The 15,128-nt window shown below is 45.3% G+C and overlaps 1 protein-coding gene across 1 annotated transcript in view; it reads left to right on the top strand.

The window, feature by feature from the left end:
• The window catches only part of LOC144136988 (O-acyltransferase like protein-like), a 150,846-nt gene that overhangs the window by 99,771 nt on the left and 35,947 nt on the right, over positions 1–15,128 (top strand). The window contains exons 9-10 of the mRNA XM_077669438.1: positions 4,609–4,774; positions 10,734–10,816. Coding sequence (XP_077525564.1) covers positions 4,609–4,774; positions 10,734–10,816 — 249 coding nt within the window. The remainder of the gene's footprint in view (positions 1–4,608; positions 4,775–10,733; positions 10,817–15,128) is intronic.

Below are 15,128 nucleotides of genomic sequence, written 5' to 3'. Positions count from 1 at the left end.
AAGCGCTTGTGGTGTGTTACTCTGTCGTCCTTTGTTAGAATGTGCTCTGTTCCTTCCTTTGCATCTGAAAACCACCAACTAGCCCAACATGCCACCCTCTTGCAAGTAGGGAACAATCATAACCTTGTTAGGTTTGTGGGTCGCCTGGTTGTCTTGGTCACGTTGCCCAATACCAGCTCGTCTTTGCTTTGAGAGAATTGTGTCAGCCACCGCTACGATCACGTTTGCGGGGTAATCAGCCAACCTAAGGTGACACACTTGCAAATGGGAACTGGTGTCCATAAGGTGCTCACGTGTTTTGTAGAAAGCACTGTTGAGACAGCTGCTGGCAATGGCTGGTATCACCAGTTTTGTGTGAGCAGAACTGTAAGGCGGTACCGGCTTCTGACTGCGGGAGTCTTACATCCAACAGACGTGTTTTCTTGAGAACTGAAGTCTCAGATCCAAAATTTCAGACTGCACTGCTTAGTGACCTCGTCTGTAAGCTCCAGGGGCTGAAGACAATCTTCGGAAATCACCAACGTTCGCGCCACATCTAGGGAAAACGCCTCTTCGCCACTGCCAACTAATACAACAAATTCGTCATTATATCCAAAGTCTTTTACAACCGCTGCCTCCTTTAGTCTGTCAGCAATTAACCTATCAACGTGTGCCATGAGAAGGCTGCTCAAAACAGAGGCAACGCATGAGCTTATACATACTCCTTGTTTTTGGGTGTACACCCCACCATCCCACTGACCGTATGTTTATTTTAGGTAGACCCCGAGTAAATACAAAAAATCTTGAACAGAAATGCCACATTCTTTCTGAAACGGTACTTGACCAAACGCAAAAATGGCATCTTCAACACAGGTTAGCATCAGGTCATGCGGCAAGGAATACTAATTGTATTTACCATCGCCAGAGAAGGCATTAAACCCCACTGCTGAATTCTCTCTCAGATAGTCAACCACCTGCTCCGGATTTCTTGTACCGAAGGGGTCATCTGCACTCAACGATTTCAAGTTGCGCTGCAGCAAACCGGCGACACATTTCTGCCATCTCTGCCTCTCAGACACAAATACTTGAACAGGCGTGCCGACATTATGAATATTAGTGCTAAAAACATTCCCAGGCCCATTTTTGCGCTACTATCTATCTGACTAGAACGCCGAGGTTGAGCTTGCTGCATATGTCCTTTGCTTCACGTTTAATTTTACGCAACGACACATTTTCACAGGTACGAAAGACACAACCAATAACTACGTGTGCTATTGGTTGTGTCTTTCAATAGCTTCGTGTGCTTTCGCAAAAAACCTAGCGTAAGCAAGCACTCCGAAACCACCTTCCCTATCTGATTGTACAAGACCCTGAATAAATATTTGAACACGGCCTTGGCTAAATATTTGGGGCTTCAAACTTATAATGGATTACCAACTAGCTCGAACCCGCACGTTGTGTTATTATAGCTGCGATTCACTTTCGCTCACCATAAAGTTGTTACTTGCGGGTTTTTCAATACTCTTTCTTTCATGCCCCAGACTGGCAAAACTTTCTATACCTTGATCGCGGGTTTTCCGTCGTGCTTTATGAACACTGTGTCAATCCTGCTGTGATTAGAAATAAATATTTAAGACATTTCAGCGTTTAACTTAAGATGAAGGCTTGGGGCTTACGGTCCACTAATATTTGTTAGAATTTGCCCATTTTTTGTGTTATCAGCTTCAAGAATAACATCGGATTTGTATAGTATTCTCGTACTTATTTTGTTCTACCACTTTTTAAGGTTGTACCCTAACTGAGTTTCTCTAATCTGCCATGGGGGGCATGGATTGTACTGGGATGAAAGAACATCCCTTCTTCAAACCTCTCCAGGTGCTAACCAATTGTGCCCAGTTCTGCCCTTCTCATTTACGTGCTCCCCTACGCTTGAGATACTGCTTAATCATTTGACGCAACGATTTAAACTCGTCACCTAAGTTCCATACATTGGAAATGTTTCGAAGTTATTCTTTGTGTGCGTCGTGAAAGGCCGATTTATATATGTAAATTCTGCCCATGATAGTACAATGTATCCAATAAAAATTTACATGCACTGTTAACAGAAACATATTTTTAAGTTCCTGCTTCTCTACTTGATCCTGGGGTACTGCGAACAACGTATTTCCGTGCATGTACGTTCGAACGTTTTATTTGTTTCCTGAAATACACTCATTACATCACTGATATTGCTGTAACGGGTCTACATGCATCCTCACCGCCTTTATCGCCTTAGCGATCAAAAGTATAGGATCATCCTATTCTAACGCCAACCTGGCGGCGCTTGTATGATCCGTATCAGATTAAGGAGTGCCTTTATGAATCATGCAACTCTCGATCCAGGTAGGTTTATCAGATGCACGGGTGTTTCATCAGGGGAATACTGCAGTTGATTCATAACCTTTTCTCCTGCTCTTTCCCAGTAAAGCAAGTTAGCGTCAGTTAGAGATACCACTTCCCTTACCTCAGTAAACTTCGTAAATATGCAACAATAGCTACTCATTTTAAGAATATTTCCATTCATCCTCCGCTGGGAATTTTTGATGAATATCGTTCTTCAAGCCTGAGGCTTAACATTGTTCCAAAACTTACTGCGCCCTTGTTATTCTAGCGTCGTTTCATTCATTGTTGGTGTACTGTTTCATTTCTCCCTGCGCCCGTTTCTGCACTAGCAATGTTTCTCGCATCAGCTGTGCAAAATTGCCATGGTCAACTCGAATCCTGTAGCTGCTTTCCTGGTCTCTTTGTGTTTTCTCGATGCCATTTCTTCTGTTCAGTTGCCCTTTTTGTTTCCTATTGCACCAGCTTATCGCTTTCCTTTTTATGCCATTAGTTTCGCTGCCAAGCTCGATTTGTCTTTTTTTGTGTAAAAACCAATCATTTTGCGGCGTTACTTGTTTCTTTCGAATTTGTTTACATCACTGATGGTCTGTAACTCTTTACTGTTGAAACTAGTTCCTCCGGCAACATCCGTTGTTCTCTTCTTGCCTATCTTCATTCGACGCCACCTTTCATGTACAACTTTTACGGCTAGAGTATAGTTTATGCAAAAGTGTCTGTAGAGGCTTTCTCTACGAGTTGTCCGAAAACTTGTTTTTGTATTAACTATTATGAGCTGGTTTTCCGTACATATATATAGTACAAAAGAACCATTGCAGTCTTTGTATAGATTCAGACCTTCTATGTGGGTATTCTATCCCCACAGAGGTCGATTCGAGTCGGAGCTTGTTGATTCTCGGAGAGTTCTCCATTCGTCTTTTCGCTCCCTGTGCGGAAAGCTGACCCACAAAAAAGCAAATGGGCTATTTCTTGTTCTGTTATTTTACCCCTACATGTTCCAGAATTCAATGGCTGCATGCCTGTTTGTCCCGCGTTTATAAAGCGCCGCAACTGCTCCTCTGCCATTCCAGCAGTGCGTCTGCAGCCTTCCCACATGTGCACGTGATGGGGCTTTACAAGCGGAGCCTCTAGATCTCGGACGTCATTCTCGATAAAAGTGCAGTCGCTCACTTTTTCAGGTTCAATTCAGCCGTGCATTTCTGACAAATGTTCACGCTTTCCGTGATAGTGCACATTTATGCTTAAAAACTCTGTACAAGAAGACGAGATGAGTAAAAACTCCAAGGGTTGTCACGCGCCACCCGCAGGAATGAAACCACCACGGGCCCACGGAACTCCAAAGGAAAAGGAAAAAAAAGGCCACAGCCTAGCTTAGCTAACTTTGGATATGCAAAGCAAAAACTTGGCTTGGTCTGGTTGAGCCTTGGTTTCGCTTAGTTAACCTTTGATGCAGCTGTATTGCCGACACTGCTTAAAGCCGTTCGGTCCCGTGCAACGCTCCGAGAAGGAGGCCCGGCCTCGCTTTCATTCTTGGCGAACGCGGCGCAAGATGAGTCACATAGCCCAAGACGACCCAGCGGCGCGTGCGTGGGAGGCTACGGGTTTGGTTGGCTGCCGATCAGCTGAGCGGGCGCTCCCGTCCTGGCCGCCTCGGGTATGTGAGCAGAACGACGTAAAATAGGATCTTGTGCACAGCGCCGACAGCGGGCCCGGCGAATCACGAAATGCGCTTCTAGGGGTGTGTCGCCGGGGGTGTGTCTCCAGTCAAAAGGTTAACTTGCGCATCCTCCCCGAACCGCTAGACGAAAGTAGTAAAGCTTTGCTTTAAAATTCAGGCTGGCTCCATGACCACCACAAGCGACAGCTGCGCTACAACAGTTCCAAAGGCGGGATGACGGCACTTGCGCTACTAATTTCATGCAACAGCTGACCCGTGCAGGGTGTGGTACCTATCGTTTAACACATTTTGCGCATATGAATAAGTCTCAGCGCGAATAAGGTGACCCAGGTTTTTTTGTGAATATTTCCTTTCACTTGTTGAACAGAAAAAAAAATCTGGTTAGTGTTGAATGAGCATTTTATGTGAGCCTCCAATTGCTTTTTTGAAATAAGCGGCCGGTCTCACGCTGTCACGTCGAATATCTTCAGTCTTGCTTCGGTAGAAATGACGTCATTGGTTTCAATATAACCTGTTTATTATGCAATGCAGCGCATCTTCCACCGAAAATATGTTTTGCCTCATTATTACAGGCTCCTGCTTCCTATGGTGTTCATGGCCTGTGGCATATCTCTACTCCCGCTGTTCGTACGCGGTCCGACAACCGACAGGGTGTACGACAAGTTCTACTACGACGTGAGAAGCTACTGGTGGAGCTTTCTTCTCAACATCCGCAACTTCTACCGCGAACTCACATACGTAAGGAAACGCCTATGGGAGATGTGGTTTAGTCGAGTGTCGTTTACAGCTGCGGGAAAATCCCATTATGCTTTCCTGGTACCTGAGACGTTACCCTCGCCTGCTGTCCACTATTCTGAGATGGGAAGAGAGGTCGGAGCTGGTGAGCAGTCCCCCACTTCTCGGATCTGAATTAGTGGTAAGGAATAAGTGATCAGGTTTCGGAACATCCTGAACCGAAGAGGGGGAAATAGACGGTGGGTACATGGCAAGGAGTAGGCTATTGTGGGAGTGACATATCGTTTGCAGTTGTCAGAAGGTGGTAACTTCCGCTTTGGATTGTAGTGCTTTGGGTGCTGGTTATTGTTGGTGCTGTCTTAGGTAGCGCGCGAATATGTCAGAGTATTCTTGGCAAGTATGGCCTTGAGGGTATTTTAACCTTGCAAGCATGCTCCCTCTTGGACCTGCACCCGTGGCCCTCACGGTTCTACAAAACGTTTGCCAGGTTTCGGAACCACACATGATCGGGACGCCATGAGTCATTTGGAGGAAAAAAAGGTGTCACAGCCCGCTACCCACATTCCTACACACCGAGCCGTTCCTCACGAGTCCGAAGTCAGTTACCCTTCAAGAACTACCAGGCCCAGTCCTTTTAAAACATTCTCGTCCCTCCTCGCCCAATACCGCCACAAATTAGGACAATTCCCGCCAGGGCAGCCGTATCTAGCCACAGTCGAGGTGACCACGCACCTATAACGCACCTATCTCCGGCTGCAAACGAACTCCTATCTCCATGGCACTACTTCAGGTCATGTACACCGCCTGCTGCTGCGCCACCTGCTCATTCTGTTTTCAAAAGGTCGTAACCCTGTGCCACATGGTATGGGAGCGTGAGCAAACCCAATCCCTGCCTCAAATTTTCACCTAACCCACGAGCATTGAGGAGGATTTTAGATGGCTAATAACGGCTCTCGTGAATGTCGAAAGTAAATTTTCTATAATGGTTAGGCCACGCTGTGGTAACCTGGTCAGTATTTATAAGAGAATATAAACAGGCCTTAGTACAGCCTTAATAGTTAGTAGTTGCATACATAAAGGCTGAACATCCTGGTCGTGTATGTAGATACTGGATGCATGTTTACAGATTTGTCACAACTACTAAAAGCAGTTTTCACGCTAACCACTTCCACGCGAAAACGTACTAGGAGGCGACACCCACGACCGACCAACCACTCAGCAGAGCCTGTGGCCACACACGGGAGACATACGCGCAACTGAAGCACCTACATTTTCTGATGTCATCGGGGGCCGCTGGTTCGCAGGCGCTGAGGGTCCCAGGAGGTTGGAACGTTGCTGCACATGTCGGCGTCAAAAATTATTTATTGATGCACCTAACAGAGAGTGCTTTAAAAGCTCATAATTTCCCTTACAAGGCATAACAACGTTTTAACTTGTAAGTAATATATATTCTAGTATACACATGCATCAGCTTGCAGGATAAATGTAAGCGGGTTTCATGCTGATCGCCTCTCACGCATAACTTGGCTCTTATTCTTTGACTTCGCATGTGTTGGAATCGCCCTAGAAGATATCCCTAATGGATTGATTCTAGTTTGAAAACAGCGTCCTCATCGCAGTGTAACGTTAAGGGGATTTAAACGCCGATGCTCTGCGCATGCCAGTTGTTGCACGCATATTGCCATTTGCATGCATGTTGTGACCCACAGATTAGCATTATTGGCTTTTTGAAATACAAAAAGCAAATAAACTATCATTAACGGAGAGTTTTTTATTAGATAGACCTTTATCTGTCGAAACAACCGTGCGAGAGATTTGCGATGCCCTTTGAAAGACCAACTACACAATGAGGACGATTCCGGCAGAGTAACTATGCAAATGACGACACTACGCACATTCACGGCAGTTATAGTGCTCCATATTACCGCTCACGGGAACAATGGACGCTCTGCATCAGTGGCAGTATTGACTACTGGCGCAGGGGTGGTGAAGCGCAAGGGCTAATAAAAAGAGATTTGCGATTCGTTCTCTAGAACTGCATTTCGCTTGATATGCGGTCATTCAGTAGTTTTGGGGGATTTAAACTTACGTTTAAGGCATCACCATGCATGAGAAATTTTTCTTGTTGAGTTTTCAAAGATTACGAATTTTGCCCTCTCTGACAATGGGATTTTGAAAGACGGTCATGAAACTTTGGCAGCTGCGGTCATCGTATCGGCGCAATGGCCCTGAGGGGGTATGTAAGGATTGTGGGTTGGTTTTTATCACTGGCGACATGCCCTTTCTAAACCGTGACACACCGGCACTTCCTGAAAGACACAGAGCCATCTACTGGCTGCCTTTAAACACTCCAACACTTTGAGGTTCTTTTCATTAACAGGGCTAAAACCAGGCGCCACTAGACCTCCGCCGTTTCGACGTGCGGTGTGTTGTCTATATGACAACGTTGATTAGATCCCTGATAATTGTGAATGCTCTTGACAGCGAAGCTGTTTCTGGTCAAGGCTTTCATGGGACGAGATGTGGTAACGCGGGCGCATCTATGTGGTGAGGGCATAGCCTTGGGAGGGAGAGAGAAAGGGCGAAGTACACGTGAAGCAAGTTCAAAGAATTCTTGACCGAGACGTTTACATAGGCAAATCATTTCGAAACTGCCACATCTGGTGGCAATGTTTGTACTTGTCAACACTGTTGAGAAAAAAACATGAGGCATATTTGTGGCAAGCTATCAATACATATGGGATATTTTCATTGTTCGTTTAATTAAAAATACATGGCTCGGTGGCTAACTGCCGAAGACATTGTGCTTGTTGGCCCAAGGTAGCGGGTTCAGTGGCGGCCGCAGTGGCTGCTGTTCTGATGGAGCCAAAGCGAAAACGTCTGTGCGTCTCCATTTAGGCGCACGTTAAGGATCCCCAGGTGGTTAAAATTATCCAGAGCCCTCCACTATGGCGCGCATAATAGCCCAGATGTAGCTCTGCCGCGTTAAACCCCACAATCCAAAATACGTGGCTAGCTGATTTCTGCAAAAGCAAGTAAAACATACTCCTTGAGAAAATGTTTTGTCCTAAAAATACAAAAACCGCTTGCGGCGTCCTCTCGTGGCGGTGTTCCAAATTAAAAGAGTAACAAAAGGATCCAGTAGATGGCGCGGGATGTGGAGCAAAACGAAATTAAATTGGCGCGAGCGAGAATCTATCTACTGGCTTTGGAAAGGTCCATAAATTAGCCTTCGATTAGGGAACACCAGGCTCCTTCGCGGGCAACGTCATTGAACCGTGGCTTTTTTTATGCCGTAACTTTTTATATAAAAGTCTTTTGATGCAACAAGAAATCCATTTTTTGTCATTTACCGTAATTCCCTAGGTGGCAAATTGCTTTTGCTGCAGAATGCAGCTTATCATCTTATGGATTGATCGTTTGGTACACCCCAGGCGTGTCAGTTGTGTAGAGCTAGAGAAACGCAGTTGCGCATGGTGGCGTCAAGCAGCAATGGGGATATGTGGATTGGAGCCGAGGCTCACGTACGCTATACTCGTCATTTGGCCTGCAGTAGGTATGTCAGAAGTGTGCCGCAGGCCAATAATGATCGGTGGATAGGGCTTAAGCTTCCATGAATGCTGTTGTTGTCACTGGCCGATCTACCCGAGCGAGTGCGTTGTGAGCCAAAATGTTTGGTTGAGGTAACGAGATAGACGTACCAGCAACGTCAAACGTATTGTAGGTTAATATGAGGGTACCTGCTGACGACGTAAAACCTGAAAACATAACATTAGGGATGCCCCCATATGGGGACACATGGAAGTGGTAGACCTGGCCGTGAGTTTCTGACGTTGGCTGTCAGTGTCACTGGCCAATTCTCCTAAGTGGGTTGGGGGAGGGAAGGTATTGGCAGCCAATGGGAATTCCTCTCGCTACCAGTTTCCACCTAATAAGAGTTTCGAGGACAGGATCTTGCTACACGTCTCTAAGAGGAAGGTTTTCCACCAACTGAGCCAGATAATTTGTGAGTGATGCTCCCGCATTTGACAGCTACAGCGCACCACAAATCAGAAACGAAAGTGAATGCACACAAGGCAAACGTTGCGTCCATCATGCGTCCCATTACTTTCGTCTGTATTTTGCGCCGGCCTGAGGTCGTCATTATGAACTACCGCCTTGCTGAATAACGCAATTCGGTCAAGGTATGTCACCACATTTTTAAAAAAAAATTTCAGTTTCTTCAAATTATTACTTTTTTTCTAAGTTATAAAAGATCGTCTATTTATATTTAAAATTTAAAAATAATGAAAATAATGTAAAGGATGCTTTTTTGAAAAAAAATACCTCAAACTTTGGCATTACGCGAACACTCGTAACTCGAATGAATTGCAGGAATTTCGAAATATTTGGTACAGAGGTGGCCAAGTAATGGTTCTGTGCAGCTAACTAGGATCTTTGCTATCCTATAATATGGAATCAAGTTATCGTGGAAAAACCAAAGGAAACAGAAAAATGTGTCGTTTTTGTCTGCATTTCTTGAAATTAATCATGATTACATCAAAATTTACAATCTGTTTTTTTTATCCTAGTTGATTGCACAGAATTGTAATAAAGAAAAAAGCGGGCGAAGTTTCATTGAAAAAGAATGATTTATTTCGAAGTTACAAGTGTTAGCGAAAAAACCATAGTGCAAAAAATCAAGTGTTGTGAAAAACAAGAATAATGTTTTTCGATCAATGTTTAAGCCAGATATTCTTCTACGGTAAAGCTAAATATCACTACGTTCATAGCCAGGGGTCTCCCTAGCTGCCACAATTTTTTTTGGCTTTTGTTTCCATTCGTATTTTCTTGCGGAGGTGTTTTGTCCTACCCATTGATTGGCACTTACCCTGCTTCACTCGATATTGGTCACTCGTACAATATCCCACAGGAACGTGGTGGCCAAGTTGGATGCCCCCTTCCCTTAAAATATCTGCTGCCCTTCTTTTGCCATCTTTAGAGCGTCCCAAAGCCTCATATATACCAAGAGCTAGAACGGGCAGGCCACGTGGACATCTTAGGTAACCTAAGTCAGTTCTGCAAAAACAGATGATAAAGTTTGCATACCTATAATCTTACTATCTTGCAGTAAAGGTTCTTGCAGTGACACCTCACAATTTTTGCCCAAGATCCCAAGCTTTGCAGCACTATCCGATACATTCAAGTCCACATGGTCTTCGATTCACTGTGCACCGATTATCATGAAACTTTCGCTTTTGTCGCCTTTTATCCTGAACTTGACTACGCATTTTTATAAAAAGGTCCAGCTTATGTTATTACTATTTATGCTAAGAATAATAACTATAAAAGTAACGAGCGTGCTAGCATTCACAGAACGAGCATACAGCGCCCGCAAAGCAAACAACACAGATGTTTGTGGGGTCACGCATCCCCCTTACAGAAATTTCAAGTATTGTTGAGGAAAAAGGAAGACTCAGAAATCGTATTTTGATAATCTTTTACTGGTCAGCCTAAAAGACACAAAAATATTTTAATATACACTGCTGATATTCCCTGCGTTATCAGTTTCTGTTACTGCACCACATTAGTTTCGGTTTCAGAACCATCCACCAGCTGTTGGAAAATTGGCTATAACTTTTGAACTAACAAAGGTAAGAACGTGATGCTTTCTACAGGACATTTTAGAATGTTTAGGGGTTCTCAAAATGTAAGAAGAAAAGAATGGGATTTTAAAAAAAACGTCTTTGCAGAGGTGGTGACATACCTTAACTCACGCATTAGGGGCTTGTGACGAGCGAGCCCGATTCTTGCGTATCCTTCGCGCCAATAGCGGAAGGCGTTGCACATGTGTCTTCCAGTTATTCCCAACAATAACGACACGTCTTCAGGCATGCCTGATGAGGGGGCGGCGTAACAGAACCACTTCCTTAAATCCGGAATCCGTCGACCTGAATCTCACTCACCACATTTCCTTTCGCAGGGTATCTGTGTTCACCTCTGGTACATCTCGGCCGATTTCCAGCTGTTCCTTCCAGCTCTGATTGTTCACCAGCTGGGGCTAGGGTAAAAAATTATTCCGTTTTATTTTTGCTGCTTGTAGAGGGGATGTACCGGGAAGGTTTTTAATGTTAATATTACGAGTGAAGAGGGACCAAGTGGCGTCCAGCTTCCACAGGTGACGAACTGACATTTATTTACTCCAAAAAATTCAAACTGAGTACATGCAACCTGAGGCTTAGCAGTATTTCGTCGCGATATTTTGTGAGAAAAACAAAAACAAAACATGCCCTACGTGCACAGATTAGGAATAAGACTTTAGTAGTATGACTCATACACCCGCAACCTTTCTGTGTACAATATACGAGTCCGAGGAAGAATAAACAGTAAATATAGAACACCTTTTTTAATACGTTTCTCGAATGGTCAGTAAGAAATACCCGATATATCCACCTCGTAAAGTTATGCGTACATGAAAGCCGCTGTACATATCATAGAATGGCGGCGTTGAATAAGAACTCCAACCGATGGGGCTCGTTTCTTTTGAAAACGACCGTAAACCATCTGAAGTACCTCAGATAATTTAATATGAAAATGTGCCAACAGGAAATTCTTATCTGGCCTGCCTGCCCATCGATGCTTTTAGACCTTCAATGAACGTATAGATGATAAACTAATTAAGTGATTCAGCTTGAAGTGAATTTATGAACTCGCTTGATTCGTGTTGCACATACCTCAAGCTATACATGCGAATAGTCATCCTCCCCGCGGCGCAAAAAAAATTCTCGCACAGTGCAAGCGTGTGACCTTGCTTCTAAAAAAATGTTTGGAACAGCGCGGGTTTTCTGTAGCTCTAAATGTACTATTTCCCTTTATGGATACATCTACCACACAGTACCCTGCGAGGCATCACTTTTTTCGCGCAATTCCTGCACCACACGTGCCTCAAATCAGACCAGAAACCAAGAACTGCAACTACCTTTTCTGATTCCCGTAACTACATATCAAGGTAATCAACCCTGAGTCAGCACCATACAACCAACCGTTCAGTTCACTACAGCAAAGGAGATCATAAATAAATTGATGAAAGAGCTTCCACCGACCTCACTGTTATAGTGGAAGATGAGTGATGAGTCAGCGACACGGCACACACAACTGAGTAATGCCAAATCAAGGCAGAAACCAAACATTACAACTGCCTTTTGTGGTTGTCATTGGTACATATCAAGGCAATCAACCTTGAGCAAGCTACGCACCACACACACAGGTTGCTCAGTTAACTCCAGAAGTTACAGTATTAATGAAGCTCGCAAAAAGCTTGTCTTGTCTTCTCTGCTGTCCGAAGGAGTTGCTTGCTCCTGCAGCTACGGAAACGTAGGTACTTAAAGGGACACTGAAGTGAATTTGTCAAGCTCCCGTTTTTGCTTGCACTGCGTATACTGGCTCAAATTAGCTCACTTTTCATTGTTTACCCGGTTGACAAATCGGTAATTATTTTACAAAGCGCGAAAGAAGAAAAACTACCATGCGCGGTTTGCGGCGGCCGCACCAACTAAGCTGTGACGTTGGGAGGAGGGGGCACCGTGATTGGACGATGCCCAAGGTTAGCAATCACACAAGTTTCGGTTTCGGTTTCGGTTCTGTAAAACAACATGTTTGACATCCGGTGGTGTCGTTGGATGGGCATTCTCAATATCCCAGTAATCGTAGTACCGCGCTTCTGCCATGTTGTCGGCTGTAAAATGCATAAGATAAGCCACCCAGGACGGCTTGGAATCGCAGCATTCACTAGCTGAGGGCTACGCAGTGCATGAACGCCCTCCGCGTCCCCGCAGACGCTCAAACACATGCGCTTTTCCCCCATATTTGGACCTTTCCTCACTCATGCCTGTATCGTAAGAAGCGTGTTCGCACCAGGCCAAGGGTCTGCTGATTCTGGCCTGTGCCCACTGCCTGCAAGCAGTCGGTGCTTATGGCAACAGCACGCCAACGAGAACTCGCTAGCGCGCCAGTGCCAGCCTGCGCTAGGTCTGTGGACTAGTTCGTGGAGCAATGAACGTTGTGGGCCAAAAAAAGGTGAACTCAGTATAAAAAACATCGGCGAAAAACGAAAAAGTTAACTTATAAAAAAAAAGCATACACCCACGGGGATTCGAACTTGTGACAGGCAAAACATTTGCGATTAACATACCTAGCGCTCAAGACCGCTCGGCCACAAAGCTAGCCATGCTGATGATGCAAATATAAGGTATATAATGTATAACCAGTGTACACTTTTATTTAGTTTTAGTATTTCAAGCAGTTTAGGTGACTTTTTGTTGTATTGCGCTCGTGCAGTAAACGTCCCCCGGGTTTCCACAATAGCTCACGTCTAGCAATTGCATTTCTTAGACGGAAAAGCGTTCGCAGATGCGCAGTCGTGCTGCTGACCGCTGTGCTTGTTCGCTCAGCGCAAAAAAGTGGTTCCCGCACCCTAGTTTTACGCTGTACGGTAAAAATATCAGTTGATTTTATTTCCTTAGTACATATATCCACTTCGCTGACTCTTCTCCCCCTTCAAGAGGCCTTATATTTTCCTACTACCGTACCAGTCAGCGAAGCGTCGCATGTGCGCTTGTGCAGCGATTGCGTGAAGCGACCTTGACTTGGAGCTAGATACAGTGTACAAACTAACGAAGTAAAGAAAGGCACATTCTTCCATTCACAAACGTGTTTTGGCTTAGTTTCAACTGATCGAGCGAATTGCGACGACCCTGTCGGCGGCCGGCGGACTAAACGTTGGGCCGACTGACTCGGTCGTGGAAGGTAATCGAGCCGTGCAGTAGCGCAGCCAATTGCCAGCTCCTCTCCTGCTGACGTCACACGAAAACGACACAGAAAATGGGCGAGAGTGCAGAGAGGAGGACAGCATTTTCGAATTGATTATTCTACCAAATAAATTCGCGTAAACGCGCTCAGAGTGGTCGAAACAGGGCCTATAGACTCCGGACTACAATTTGCGCTCGTAATCCCGCATTGTTTACAAATCACTTCAGTGTCCCTTTAAGCTAAATGTTGCAATCCACCAGAACTGAAAAGGGCGAAGGCCGCACTGGCGAATATGTGGCAGCCTTACACATCTTCAAGGGGCTCGATACCAGATAGGTCAAGGTCAAAGTTCATGTCGAGTTCAGTCAGATGTATTATAATAGGTTGAACATGCGCACTTCCTCCAGCGTCTCCCCTGGAGAATAGTCAAGGATAGTCAATGTCTATCACATGCTGAACAGCATTTTCCCAGTGTTCAGCTGTTAGCTTGGCACCTTCTTTTCTCATGAGCACCTCCACGTCTGTCAGATGAAATTTGGCATTTCTGGCTGCGACACCTCGTTTAATCTGTGCCCATATAACTTGAATAGGCATGAGGTCACAATGGTAGGGCCGGAGACTCAGCACAGTACTTCCTACCCTTTTAGTTGCACCGTCAATACGATACTTCGATACTAGATGTACCTCCTGCCATGCGACAATGTCGTCCCGCTCGACTAGCAGCGAGTTCCAGCCCCTCTTCTCATTATCGAACCCGATGTGATTCAGCATGTACCCACAGTCCATGGCTTGAAGAAGTAATATCGCCACTAGAGCAAACATCCACAGCAATCGAATTCACTGTCGGGATCTCACTGCTGTGGCCAGAACAGCAATGCATGAGCGACCACCATACGCACTTCGTGAAGTCGTCGTACACTTCTGTGCATCATGTCTTGCCAGCTCTTTGCGAGTGCTTTCAGGATGGCGTCGGAACATTTCCATGGTTCTTTTTGATCTCGTTTTCACGTCGATCACCAAAGTCTCGCTGACTCCTAGAAGATCACTCACTGTTGCGATCGCTTCTTCAACTCCGCGCTCTGGGTGAAGATGCCGCAAGGGAACGTCCGCGTTCCGGATCATTTCCCGTCCGCAGCTGCAGATGCCATAGCCGCTTTTGTTTGTCTTTTAATATCGAAGTGTAGTCGATAGCGACGCACCACAATTCTCAGTCTAGGATGATAAAGCCCATTGAGATGCTAATGTCTCTGGCTCTATGGCGGCAAAAGAATCCAGCAATGCGCAAAAGCATAAGCAAGCGGTTGGTAGAAAGCCCGGAAGAGCAGAAATTCACAGTGAGCAATAAAGTTGAAACTGACTGCAGCTCCCGCTGACAAATCAGCGCTTTCACGCGTTGCATTACAACGGGCAAATAAGGAATTTCAGCTAAGATTCTATCTGCGCTCAACATGAATGTGTCCTGAGGGACTACTTTTCGGCGCGTACGCACTCAGGAAAGCTTGGCTTCGAGCGCAACCTGCAGGCGCAAGGAGGTCGGCCGCGACGTCACGTTGAGAGAGCGACACCATTG

This window comes from Haemaphysalis longicornis, unplaced genomic scaffold, assembly GCF_048455015.1.
Source record: "Haemaphysalis longicornis isolate Haplotype H1 unplaced genomic scaffold, Haemaphysalis longicornis Haplotype H1 scaffold_1, whole genome shotgun sequence".
Taxonomy (NCBI): Eukaryota; Metazoa; Arthropoda; class Arachnida; order Ixodida; family Ixodidae; genus Haemaphysalis; species Haemaphysalis longicornis.
Note: the sequence above shows the minus strand (reverse complement) of the source record. Positions and strands in the feature narration are given on the sequence as shown.